The sequence below is a fragment of the Suncus etruscus genome, chromosome 4 (assembly GCF_024139225.1).
Source record: "Suncus etruscus isolate mSunEtr1 chromosome 4, mSunEtr1.pri.cur, whole genome shotgun sequence".
Classification (NCBI taxonomy): domain Eukaryota; kingdom Metazoa; phylum Chordata; class Mammalia; order Eulipotyphla; family Soricidae; genus Suncus; species Suncus etruscus.
In genome coordinates this window covers 152,593,601-152,607,949 of record NC_064851.1, presented here as the reverse complement: position 1 = coordinate 152,607,949, position 14,349 = coordinate 152,593,601, and the positions used below count along the sequence as shown (strand labels likewise).

The 14,349-nt window shown below is 36.7% G+C and overlaps 1 protein-coding gene across 1 annotated transcript in view; it reads right to left on the bottom strand.

Annotated features, from left to right (window-relative positions):
* Nucleotides 1-14,349, bottom strand: part of CSGALNACT1 (chondroitin sulfate N-acetylgalactosaminyltransferase 1) — an 87,436-nt gene that overhangs the window by 33,314 nt on the left and 39,773 nt on the right. Inside the window, exon 3 of the mRNA XM_049771850.1 lies at nt 5,991-6,092. Within this exon, the coding sequence (XP_049627807.1) occupies nt 5,991-6,092 (102 nt within the window). The remainder of the gene's footprint in view (nt 1-5,990; nt 6,093-14,349) is intronic.

Below are 14,349 nucleotides of genomic sequence, written 5' to 3'. Positions count from 1 at the left end.
GACCGACCTCCTGCCCAACAGATTCTGCCCTTTCTCACACCCCTACAAAGCTCATTATTACTCCTTAACTCTCATCCCCAACCATCTGTACCCAACATTTACCGTTTTTAACTTAAGTACTACACAGTTCTAATCACAGACCAAAGTCGTGAATTGGATTTAACACCCAACTGTTACAAAAGACATAAAATAGACACATAAGTCTTTTGAATGTTTTTTAATTATCTGTAAATTTCATTTTTCTTATTTAAAAAATAATACCCCACTAATAAAAACAGATTATGGTGAATGTTCAATTATACATTATAATTGTTTATTCTTTTTTTAAATTTTTTTATTTAAACAAATTTATTACATACATGATTCTGTTTGGGTTTCAGTCATGTAAAGAACACCACCCATCACCAGTGCAACATTCCCATCACCAGTGTCCCAAATCTCCCTCCTCCCCACCCAACCCCCGCCTGTACTCTAGATAGGATTTCTATTTCCCTCGTACATTCTCATTATTAGGATAGTTCAAAACGTAGTTATTTCTCTCACTAAACTCATCCCTGTTTGTGGTGAGCTTCATGAGGTGAGCTGTAACTTCCAGCTCTTTTCTCTTTTGTGTCTGAAAGTTATTATTGCAAGAATGTCTTTCATTTTTCTTAAAACTCATAGATGAGTTAGACCATTCTGCATCTTTCTCTTTCTCTGACTTATTTCATTCAGCATAATAAATGCCATGTACATCCATGTATAGGAAAATTTCATGACTTCATCTCTCCTGACAGCTGCATAATATTCCATTGTGTATATGTACGACAGTTTCTTTAGCCATTCATCTGTTGAAGGGTATCTTGGCTGTTTCCAGAGTCTTGCTATGGCAAATAGTGCTGCAATGAATATAGGGGTGAGGAAGGGATTTTTGTATTGTATTTGTGTGATCCTAGGGTATATTCCTAGGAGTGGTATAGCTGGGTCGTATGGGAGATTAATTTCCTTCATTTTTGGAGGAATCTCCATATTGCTTTCCATAAAGGTTGAACTAGACGGCATTCCCATCAGCAGCGGATAAGAGTTCCTTTCTCTCCACATCCCCGCCAACACTGCTAGTTCTCATTCTTTGTGATGTGTGCCAATCTCTGGGGTGTGAGGTGGTACCTCATAGTTGTTTTGATTTGCATCTCCCTGATGATTAGTGATGTGGAGCATTTTTTCATGTGTCTTTTGGCCATTTGTATTTCTTCTTTGTCAAAGTGTCTGCCCATTTCTTCTCCCCATTTTTGATGGGATTAGATGTTTTTTTCTTGTAAATTTCTGTCAGTGCCTTGTATATTTTGGAGATTAGCTCCTTGTCTGATGGGTATTGGGTGAATAGTTTCTCCTACTCAGTGGGGGGTTCTTGTATCCTGGGCACTATTTCCTTTAAGGTGCAGAAGCTTCTCAGTTTAATATATTCCCATCTGTTAATTTCTGCTTTTACTTGTTTGGAGAGTGCAGTTTCCTCTTTGAAGATGCCTTTAGTCTCAATGTCCTGGAGTGTTTTAGCTACGTGTTGTTCTATGTATCTTATGGTTTCGGGTCTGATATTGAGGTCTTTCATCCATTTGGTTTTAACCTTCGTACATGATGTTAGCAGAGGGTCTAAGTTCAATTTTTTGCAAGTGGCTAGCCAGTTGTGCCAACACCACTTTTTGGAGAGGCTTTCTTTGCTCCATTTAGGATTTCTTGCTCCTTTATCAAAAATTAGGTGATTTTATCTCTGGGAAACATTTTCTGAGTATTCAAGCCTATTCCACTGATCTGAGGGCATGTCTTTATTCCAATACCATGCTGTTTTGATAACTATTACTTTGTAGTACAGTTTAAAGTTGGGGAAAGTAATTCCTCCCATATCCTTTTTCCCAATGATTGCTTTAGCTATTCTAGGATGTTTATTGTTCCAAATGAATTTCAAAAGTGCCTGATCCACTTCTTTGAAGAATGCCATGGGTATCTTTAGAGGGATTGCATTAAATCTGTACAATGCCTTGGGGGTGTATTGCCATTTTGATTATGTTAATTCTGCAATCCATGAGCAGGGTACGTGTTTCCATTTCCATGTGTCCGCTCTTATTTCTTGGAGCAGAGTTTTACAATTTTCTTTCAGGGGTCCTCAAACTTTTTAAACATGGGGCCAGTTCACTGTCCCTTAGACCATTGGAGGGTCTGACTATAGTAAAAACAAAACTTATGAACGAATTCTTATGCACACTGCATATATCTTATATTGCAATGAAGAAACAACACAGATACAAATACAATATGTGGCCCGCGGGCCCTAGTTTGAGGACCACTGGATAGGTCCTTCACATTTTTAGTCAAGTTGATTCCAAGATATTTGAGTTTGTGTGGCACTATTGTGAATGGGGTTGCTTTTTTAATGTCCATTTCTTCCTCATTACTATTGGTGTATAGAAAGGCCATTGATTTTTGTGTGTTAATTTTGTAGCCTGCCACCTTGCTATGAGTCTATTGTTTCTAGAAGCTTTTTCGTAGAGTCTTTTGGGTTTCCTAAGTAGCGTATCATGCCATCTGCAAACAATGAGAGCTTGACTTCTTTCTTATCTATCTGGATTCTCTTGATATCTTTTCTTGCCTAATTGCTATAGCAAGAACTTCCAGTGCTATGTTGAATAGGAATGGTGAGAGAGGACAGCCTTGTCTTGTGCTAGAATTTTGAGGAAAGGCTTTCAGTTTTTCTCCATTGAGGACAATATTTGCCACTGGCTTGTGGTAGATGGCCTTAACTATATTGAGAAAGGTTCCTTCCATTCCCATCTTGCCGAGAGTTTTGATCAAGAATGGGTGTTGGACCTTATCAAATGCTTTCTCTGCATCTATTGCTATGATCATGTGATTTTTATTTTTCTTGTTGTTGATGTTGTGTATGATGTTGATAGATTTACGCATGTTATACCATTCTTTCATTCCTGGAATGAAACCTACTTGGTCGTAGTGTATGATCTTCTTGATGATGCATTGGATCCTATTTGCCAGGATTTTGTTGAAGATCTTTGTATCAGCATTCATCAGGGATATTGGTCTGGAATTTTCTTTTTTGGCAGCGTCTCTATCTGGTTTTGGTATCAAGGTGATGTTGGCTTCATAAAAGCTGTTTGGGAGTGTTCCTCTTTTTTCGATTTCATGAAAGAGTCTTGCCAGTATTGGTAATAGTTCCTCTTGAAAGGTTTGAAAGAATTCATTAGTAAATCCATCTGGGCCTGGGCTTTTGTTTTTGGGCAGACATTTGATTACCATTTTAATTTCTTCAATAGTGAAACTGTGGTGCATATACACAATGAAATATTATGCAGATGTTAGAAGCAATGAAGTCATGAAATTTTCCTAGACATAGATGTACATGGATGGACTCTATTATGCTGAGTGAAATAAGCCAGAGGGAGAGAGACAGATGCAGAATGATCTCACTCATCTATGAGTTTAAAAGAAAAAAAGACATTTTTGCAATAATTCTTAGAGACAAAAGAGAGGAGAGCTGAAAGGTCCAGCTCACTACATGAAGCTCACCACTAAGAGTGAGGAGTGCAGTTAGAGAAATAATTACACTGAGAATTATAACAATGTGAATGAATGAGGCAAGTATAAAGCCTGTCTAAAGTACAGATGTTGGAGAGGTAGGGAGGAGGGAGACTTGGGACATTGGTGAAGGGAATGTTGCACAGGTGAAGGGGGTGTTCTTTACATGAGTGAAACCCAACTAAAATCATATTTGTAATCAAGGTATTTAAATAAAGATATCGAAAAAAGATATCTCTTTAGAAAAAAAAAGTAAAATATGGTAAAAAAAAATAGCCAAAGACAAAAGAAATGCTATTCAAGAGGTCTGGTTCATTGTAGGAAACTTGTCACATAGGATTGGAAAAATGCAGTTAGAACTATAAAGTTTAAACTTATTTTCTTTAATGGTCAACAATATCTCAGAATGGTAACTGGCTGCCATCCAGACTCTCACAGATTAGGGACAGAAGATAAATCAAAAGTTTAGTGCATATACTTATATCCAATTCAATTAATGGCACTATATATATGTTTCCACAGCATAGAATAGCATACTTTCATAGAAATTCCCCTAGGGGCACTCTCACATCCTTGGATAATAGTTATCGATCTGGTATGCATGTTAAAATGACTTAGAAAGCTTTAAAAATCTCTAGACACTTCAAGATATGTTAAAATTTATCCACAGGACTTATACATGAATTCTAATCATTCACATTCCTCTTTCACAAGAAAAGACTTAAGTTATATTGCAATACATTGAGGTAAAAAAGAGTTCCTATTTCATTTACTTTGAGGATATTCAATATTTGGTCTCTTTGATCTATATTCAGTGGAAGCATAAAGTTATTGCTAGTTTTAAAATTTGAACTATTCATTATTGCTGAAAGGAGAGTAAAAATATTTCCTCTTAAGGACTACATAGTAAATAGTTCAGAATTTGTAATGCACTACATCTGTGAACAACTAAAGCTTGCAGCACAAAACTAACCATAAATAATACGCATATAAGTGGCTGGAGAAATAATACCATGAAAACTTTCCATAGAGTCAAGCTGGGTTTTATTCCAGGCAATCCATAGGTTCTTCTTAGTCAGGAGTGATTCCTGAATGCAAAGCCAGAAGTATTCCCAGAGCATTGCTAGGTGGCCCAAAGACCAAAAAATAAATAGTATGTGTATAATAAACACATATGCCTGCATTCTAGTAAAACTTTATTAACAAAAATGAGTGGTGTAAAAAATGCCTAGTGGCAGGGCCAGAGAGTTGGCACTAGAGGTGAGGCGTCTGCCTTGCAAGCGCTAGCCTAGGAAGGACTGCGGTTCAATCCCCTGGTGTCCCATATGGTCCCCCCCAAGCCAGGGGCGATTTCTGAGCGCATAGCCAGGAGTAACACCTGAGTGTCAAAGGGGTGTGGCCCCCCCAAAAAAATGGCTAGTGGTTGTTGTTCACTGATTGGTTACTGCTTCAGAATGTTAGAATAATTGAAATCAACATTCTGATTATGTATCCAATATTAAAGAATTAGTATAATTAGTAGCCAATCATGAAAATAAACACAAGTGTACTCATCTCATAATTTATTCGTTATTTAGCATTCTATTACCATCCATCAGAACCATAAAACCAGCACCTATTTTACATTTTAAACTATATGATACATAGCTTCATTCACAGAGAAACAACTCACCTCATTTTTCTTGTGAAATTGTCATACCTCCATAGAAGGGATAACAGCACTATTCTGCTTTCCTCGCTAGTAGAAAATACCATGAACGTTTATTTGTAAATGTTTGGGGGGAGGTACAGAAATTCACCTCTGTTGAATATATTCATTCTGTGTGTACAAGATCAATGCGGTAAAAATATATAACCCCAAGTCTAAAGGTTTTGATTAAATAATTTCTATTTGACTAAGAAGGTTTAATCAAGAATATTGGCCCAATTATCACTTAGTTCTTCTCTGAGTCTCTCAAAATAAATAATTACTAGGAATCATTATGGTTATTCTACCATTAATCAGATGTGAACCAGAATAGACATCACTCATCCTTTGAAATTGCAGCACAAAAATGCTACCACTCACTGATAGCATTTTTTAAGGCTTATAAAGTCCTTGAGTCTGTTGTAATCAGGTGCCATCCAGACACACAGAATCCTGAATTAGCCTATACTTCCCATCCTTGCTGCTCAGGGTAAATCTTATGGTCAAAGGCAACTTGCTATTTTATGAAGACCAGTGCCAAGCAGAGTGATCTTCTAGAGAAGGAGCACACAAAATTTCTTGTGAGCAGCATTAATTTATCTCCTAGTTTGCACAGCATTAAGAAAAATAATTCAAAACAACAATGTTAAGGAAGATATTCAAAAGCAGATATTTCAGCTTTGGTTGTTACTGAATTCAATTACTCTGACTCCTTATTGCAAGATGACATTGTACTCACTTGGAAGTGTTTTCAAGAATTCCTTTGACTTCATTCATTTCTTCTTTTCCAAAGTAAACAACTGTGAGGTGGATTCTACCATCCTGCTGTATGCACATCTCCCTAGAAAACAAAATACATATTGCTTGTGGGAATGTTGTCTGATTCAACCCTTTTGGAAAGAGTATGGAGATTTCTTAAAAAAATACATGTTTGCATTCTTAGAAAAATAATAATAGAGCCTCCATAAAACTTAGCTTCTTATTTTCTACCCACGGGATACAAAAATCACTCACCCAAAAAGACATATGAACATAATTATTCATTGCAGAACTTAGCACAGTAGCTAGAATCTGAATCAGCATAGGCATCCAATGACAAATGAGTAGATAATGAAAATATTATGTGTATACAAAATGGAATACTTTCACAATAACAAGAAATAAGGCAAACAAAAAGCACAGAAAAGGTTTTGACGTCAATGCACAACTCAAGAAATGTGAACGGGAACAAAGATATTGATCTGATTATAGGAATAACTTACATTTTTTGTCTATTCCTATGTACATGACTTCTCGGGCTCTCAGTTACTAGCATTTCTCACAGGGTTAGTTTATAGCTCCAATTTGTATAGAACTGCTTCCCCTCAGCAATATAGTTAATATAAGAACCTTTACAGTGGGTTTACTTCAAATATATTATCTATAAATATATATATTGGTGACTAATCACTTGGATATGCAAACATAAGCTCATTTGCACATATATAAAATAGTTTCTTGTGCATATGTGGGTATTTTCATGCATATATACACAAGTATGTTGTGTAATTTTAATGAGAATTCTTGGGGAGCAATCATTAAATAGAAAGAATTTACTACAGGGATAGTAGTTTGTAATTTTAAAAAATAATTTACTTGTATTTCTATTTTTTTATTTTTAATCTCTGTATTGTCTAAATTTTCCTTGATGATCAAGCAATAATCCTCAATAAATGCCATACAGGAGAAAAGTCCAAATGCAAGAAATGCTGGGATGTGAGTTTACTGATGCTGCCTTCATTTCTCAAAGTAAGCACTGTCTCAGGAAGTCAGACTGATGATAGTTCTGAGCCACAGACAAACAACCTGAAACCAATACTTGGGAGCATCAAAACCAAACATTCCTTCTTAGCCCTATATATGGAATTTTCACCTACCAAAAAACAAACTTTGTACTTCTTAGCACACTTTTCAAATACAACTCAATTAATTTCCTTTGCCAAAATAGAATGAAATCACACTCACAGAACCAAGAGCCCCAAAGTGGGCTTTAACATTGTCTTTGCAGTTGAACAAAGTCCATTCCAAAATCAGAAAAGGGTTGCTTGTTGAACATAAATAACAAGCATTCTCATTATTTTGCAACAACCTTACTGACATTTTAAAATCCATTGAAATCACGTCTTATTCTCAAGGAATGAATGATCTACATTGGGACTTTACTTCTGGTATACCAGCTAAGGCTTCTTGGGGAGGTCAAACACAGTTAGTTTAAAGTTCCTCTCAAAACCTTCCTTAATGCAATAAAGAACATCTCACATGCCAGATACTCTACTAAGGAGTTTTAAAAGTAAGTTAGACATGCCTGCTTTGGGAAGTTCTCCATCTACAATGCATGACTCCATGTTCATTTTGTAAAGATCTCCATCAATCAAGACTTTATATTGGGAAGAACTTCTCCATTACATGTGTGCAGACCACATACTAACTATTCTATTAGAATCTGAGCATACTGCTATCATAGACCTGAACAAAGAAACTTGTAATTTTTGCATTCTGTATTCCATTTTCTGAAAAGGTGTTTGAGAGAAGGTGTTTAAATGGATAACCTGGATATAATGATTCTTTGAATTATTTGTACAACCTCATCTCTTGAGCTAACAGAATATTCATAGTTGTACTAGACCAAAATTAACCTCAGAGATCCAAGTTTCTAAGAATCTTTTTTGGGACCCCTCATTTCCTCTGGTGGCTTTGCATTAGAATCACAATCCCACCTGATAATTTCTACACCTCACTCAAATGTGAAAAAATTTTGTTTCTATTTAGTCAAGATTCTGTCTTTCAACATATATTTTTCTGGAAGCCAACCGTTGCTTCTCTTCAGGAATATCACAATACAGAATAGGCACTCAATAACATGTATTTTATACATATCATGATCACTTACACATCTAAATTCTCTTTCTATAAAGCATTAAAGTAGTTGTTCTCAATTTATTTACATCTGTGAAGAAATAAAAATAGGAGAATTCTTTCACAGATAATAAAGGTGAAAGAAAAGGTATGTATAATAAGAATATATATGATGACTTATAACACCAATGTGGTTCAAGTGCACTATGTATTTACCAGGAATTACTTTTTCATTGATCATCAGTAAATTTCTGAGCACTGTCACTCACTAATGGGCAGTTGGAAATTACTTACCTACAGCACATAAGGGTCTCTGAGCTCTATTATTAATTCCTGTGGCTCATTGTGGAACAAGTCCTGAACTATTGTTTACACTTTAGTACACAAGAAAGGAAACAAGATGAATGACATGCTGAAGCAGGTGCCTCAATGTGCAATTAGATTCCTGACAACAAAGCCTTCAGGTTTTGTTTTTTTCTCCTTTTATTTAAACACCATGGTTACAAAGTTGTTCGTGATTGAGTTTTACTCTTACAATGTACACCAAAACTCACCAATGAATATTTCTGCTGCCAATATCAGCAGTTTCCTTCACCCACTTCCTGTGGCCTGTTTCTGAGGCAGGCATTTTACTGTTCTTTCTCCTTTTTTTTAAATAATACCTTTATTTAAACACCTTGATTACAAATATGATTGTAGTTGGGTTTCAGTCATGTAAAGAACACCCCCCTTCACCAGTGCAACATTCCCATCACCAATGTCCCAAATCTCCCTCCTTCCCACCCCACCCCTGCCTGTACTCTAGATAGGCTTTTTAATTCCCTCATTCATTCTCATTGTTATGATAGTTCTCAGTGGTTTGCAGTTAATGAAGGGCTATAGTTAGTAAAGGGCTACTGTGCATATGACTTTATCTCCACTCAACACCCAGTTCTTGTCCAGAGTGTTCAGTTTCAACTGTTATTGTCATTGAGGTTCCTTGTCTACACTAACTGAATTGTTCTACTAGTTGTGGAAAGCTTTCTATCATGGACTAATCCTTCTGGTATTCATCTCTATAAAACTTTGGAAACAACGTGCTATCTTTTTTCTTTTATCCCACAAATGAGTATTATTATTCTATGTCTATCCCTCTCCCTCTGACACATTTCACTCATATGATATTCTCCATATCCATCCATGTCTAAGCAAATTTTATGACTTAACTTTTCTAAAAGCTGAATTATATGTTTGGATTCACCATAGTTTTTTTATCCACTCATCTGTTTTGGGGCACTTGGGTTGTTTCCAGATTATGGCTACTGTAAATAGTGCAGCAATACATATACGAGTGCAGACAATTTTCTTTATTGTATGTTTAGGTAAGTAGGGTATATCCATAGAAGTGGTATAACTGGATTATATGGAAGCAATTTCTGTTTTTTGAGGAATGTCCATATTGTTTTACAGAAAGGCTGGACTAGTTAGTCATCATTGCCAATAGCAGTGAATAAGAGTCCCTTTCTCCCTAAATCCTTGAAACATTGGCTGTTCTTATTCTTTCTGGTGTGCAGCCTTCATATTTCTTGAGTTGTGCATGTGGCCAACTGTGGGAGAAAAATGAGATACTTGTGAATCAGAGCTCTGGTTATACTTCAGGGTATAACACAACACAACTGAATGGTTTGTCTAGATGGAAGGAAGGAGACTCACAAACTTTCTAACATAAATAGAAGATATGAGCTCCACGGAATGACTGTTGTTCAATTTTCAGAAGATGCTGCACTCTTAAGAATGAAATTCAGCCCAAGCCCTGGAGGCTGCAAAGAGTATACTTAAGATTTACAGCAGATTTATCACAAGAAACCCTCCACGACGTCCGAGACAGTAAATATAGTACAGTAGATGGTAGATATAGTGGGGAAAATCTATGAAATTTATTTTTACTACACTTGATCAAGATTACTTTACCCAGCCAGATTTGCTTCAGATTTGAAGGAAGAATACAAAGAAAACAACAGCTAAGAAACTTTACAGACTCAAAACCAGCCTTAAAAGAAGAACTGCAAAGTCTACTTTAAAGTACGGCAGACCCCAAACTAACAAACCAAAATCCTACAAATAGATAACAATAAATCCCATGATAATCTTCTCTCTCAGTATCAATGGACTAAATCGACTAGATAGAAGACACGAGTGGCAAAATGCATCAAAATGTTGAATCCAAGGTTTTGCTGCCTGCAATAAATATATATGAATAGTCAGAGCTAAGATAAACTCAAAATTAAAGGCTAGAGAATAATCATCCAAACAACTTCCTTATAAAGGCTGGGGTGACCAAATAATATCAGATGACACAGACTTTGGATGCAAAAAGTTTATAAGGGACAGAGATGAACATTTCTTAATAATCGAGAGATATGTACACCAGGAAGAAATTGCACACCAAAAAATATATATGCAACCAATACGGGGCCAGCAGAATATTTTAAATGATTGCTGATATATTTGAAGAAAGACCTCAATAGCAATACAATAATAGTGGGAGACTTCAACACTATCCTGTCACCCTTTGATAGATCATCTAGGCTAAAAACGTAAGAATATACTGGCTCTGAAGGAGGAATAGAAGAGCATGGTTAGCAACATATAAATTTTTTTTTGCATATTTTTTTTTATTTAAACACCTTGATTACATACATGATTGTGTTTGGGTTTCAGTCATAAAAGGAACACCACCCATCACCAGTGCAACATTCCCATCACCCAAGTCCCAAATCTCCCTCCTCCCCACCCAACCCCTGCCTGTACCCTAAACAGGCTCTACATTTCCCTGGTACATTCTCAATATTAGGACTGTTCAAAATGTAGTTATTTCTCTAACTAAACTCATCACTTTTTGTGGTGAGCTTCCTGAGGTGAGCTGGAACTTCCAACTCTTTTCTCTTTTGTGTCTGAAAATTATTATTACAAGGGTGTCTTTCATTTTTCTTAAAACCCATAGATGAGTGAGACCATTCTGCGTTTTTCTCTCTCTCTCTGACTTATTTCACTCAGCATAATAGATTCCATGTACATCCATGTATAGGAAAATTTCATGACTTCATCTCTCCTGACAGCTGCATAGTATTCCATTGTGTATATGTACCACAGTTTCTTTAGCCATTCGTCTGTTGAAGGGCATCTTGGTTGTTTCCAGAGTCTTGCTATGGTAAATAGAGCTGCAATGAATATAGGTGTAAGGAAGGGGTTTTTGTATTGTATTTTTGTGTTCCTAGGGTATATTCCTAGGAGTGGTATAGCTGGATCGTATGGGAGCTCGATTTCCAGTTTTTGGAGGAATCTCCATATCGCTTTCCATAAAGGTTGAACTAGACAGCATTCCCACCAGCAGTGGATAAGAGTTCCTTTCTCTCCACATCCCCGCCAACACTGTTTATTCTCATTCTTTGTGATGTGTGCCATTCTCTGGGGTGTGAGGTGGTATCTCATCGTTGTTTTGATTTGCATCTCCCTGATGATTAGTGATGTGGAACATTTTTTCATGTGTCTTTTGGCCATGTGTATTTCTTCTTTGTCAAAGTGTCTGTTCATTTCTTCTCCCCATTTTTTGATGGGGTTAGATGTTTTTTTCTTGTAGAGTTCTGTCAGTGCCTTGTATATTTTGGAGATTAGCCCCTTATCTGATGGGTATTGGGTGAATAGTTTCTCCCATTCAGTGGGTGGCTCTTGTATCCTGGGCACTATTTCCTTTGAGGTGCAGAGGCTTCTCAGCTTAATATATTCCCATCTGTTAATCTCTGCTTTCACTTGCTTGGAGAGTGCAGTTTCCTCCTTGAAGATGCCTGTAATGTCCTGGAGTGTTTTGCCTATGTGCTTTTCTATATATCTTATGGTTTTGGGGCTGATATCGAGGTCTTTAATCCATTTGGATTTTACCTTTGTACATGATGTTAGCTGGGGGTCTAAGTTTAATTTTTTGCAAGTGGCTATCCAATTGTGCCAACACCACTTGTTGAAGAGGCTTTCCCTGCTCCATTTAGGATTTCCTGCTCCTTTATCAAAAATTAGATGGTTGTATCTCTGGGGAACATTTTCTGAGTATTCAAGCCTATTCCACTGATCTGAGGACCTATCAATATTCCAATACCATGCTGTTTTGATAACTGTTGCTTTGTAGTACAGTTTAAAGTTGGGAAAAGTAATTCCTCCCATATTCTTTTTCCCAATGATTGCTTTAGCTATTCGAGGGTGTTTATTGTTCCAAATGAATTTCAAAAGTGTCTGATCCACTTCTTTGAAGAATGTCATGGGTATCTTTAGAGGGATGGCATTAAATCTGTATAATGCCTTGGGGAGTATTGACATTTTGATGATGTTAATCCTGCCAATCCATGAGCAGGGTATGCGTTTCCATTTCCGTGTGTCCTCTCTTATTTCTTGGAGCAGAGTTTTATAGTTTTCTTTGTATAGGTCCTTCACATATTTAGTCAAGTTGATTCCAAGATATTTGAGTTTGTGTGGCACTATTGTGAATGGGGTTGTTTTCTTAATGTCCATTTCATCCTTATTACTATTGGTATATAGAAAGGCCATTGATTTTTGTGTGTTAATTTTGTAGCCTGCCACCTTGCTATATGAGTCTATTGTTTCTAGAAGCTTTTTGATAGAGTCTTTAGGGTTTTCTAAGTAGAGTATCATGTCATCTGCAAACAGTGAGAGCTTGACTTCTTCCTTTCCTATCTGGATTCCCTTGATATCCTTTTCTTGCCTAATCGCTATAGCAAGTACTTCCAGTGCTATGTTGAATAGGAGTGGTGAGAGAGGACAGCCTTGTCTTGTGCCAGAATTTAGAGGGAAGGCTTTCAGTTTTTCTCCATTGAGGATAATATTTGCCACTGGCTTGTGGTAGATGGCCTTCACTATATTGAGAAAGGTTCCCTCCATTCCCATCTTGCTGAGAGTTTTGATCAAGAATGGGTGTTGGACCTTATCAAATGCTTTCTCTGCATCTATTGATATGATCATGTGGTTTTTATTTTTCTTGTTATTGATGTTGTGTATTATGTTGATAGATTTACGGATGTTAAACCAGCCTTGCATTCCTGGGATGAAACCTACTTGATCGTAGTGGATGATCTTCTTAACGAGGCATTGAATCCTATTTGCCAGGATTTTGTTGAGGATCTTTGCATCTGCATTCATCAGTGATATTGGTCTGTAATTTTCTTTTTTGGTAGCGTCTCTGTCTGGTTTAGGTATCAAGGTGATGTTGGCTTCATAAAAGCTATTTGGGAGTGTTTCTGTTTGTTCAATTTCATGAAAGAGTCTTGCCAAGATTGGCAGTAGTTCCTCTTGGAAAGTTTGATAGAATTCATTAGTGAATCCATCTGGACCTGGGCTTTTGTTTTTCGGCAGACATTTGATTACTGTTATAATTTCATCAATGGTGATGGGGGTGTTTAGATATGCTACATCCTCTTCCTTCAACCGTGGAAGATTATAAGAGTCCAAGAATTTATCCATTTCTTCCAGGTTCTCATTTTTAGTGGCGTAGAGTTTTTCAAAGTAGTTTCTGATTACCCTTTGAATCTCTGTCATATCAGTAGTGATCTCTCCTTTTTCATTCCTAATACGAGTTATCAAGTTTCTCTCTCTCTCTTTCTTTGTTAGGTTTGCCAGTGGTCTATCAATCTTGTTTATTTTTTCAAAGAACCAACTTTTGCTTTCGTTGATCTTTCGGATTGTTTTTTGAGTTTCCACTTCGTTGATTTCTGCTCTCAGCTTTGTTATTTCCTTCTGTCTTCCTATTCTTGGGTCCTTTTGTTGAGCATTTTCTAGTTCTATTAGCTGTGTCATTAAGCTACTCAGGTAAGCTCCTTCTTCCTTCCTGATGTGTGCTTGCAAAGCTATAAATTTTCCTCTCAGTACTGCTTTTGCTGTGTCCCATAAGTTCTGACAGTTTGTGTCTTTATTGTCATTTGTTTCCAGGAACCTTTTTATTTCCTCCTTGATTTCATCTCGGACCCACTGGTTATTGAGCATGAGGCTGTTTAACTTCCAGGTGTTAAAGTGTTTCTTCTGAGTCCCTTTGGAATTCACAAATAATTTCAGAGCCTTGTGGTCAGCGAAGGTAGTCTGCAAAATTTCTATCCTCTTGATCTTATGGAGGTATGTTTTATGTGCCAGCATGTAGTCTATCCTGGAGAATGTCCCATGTACAT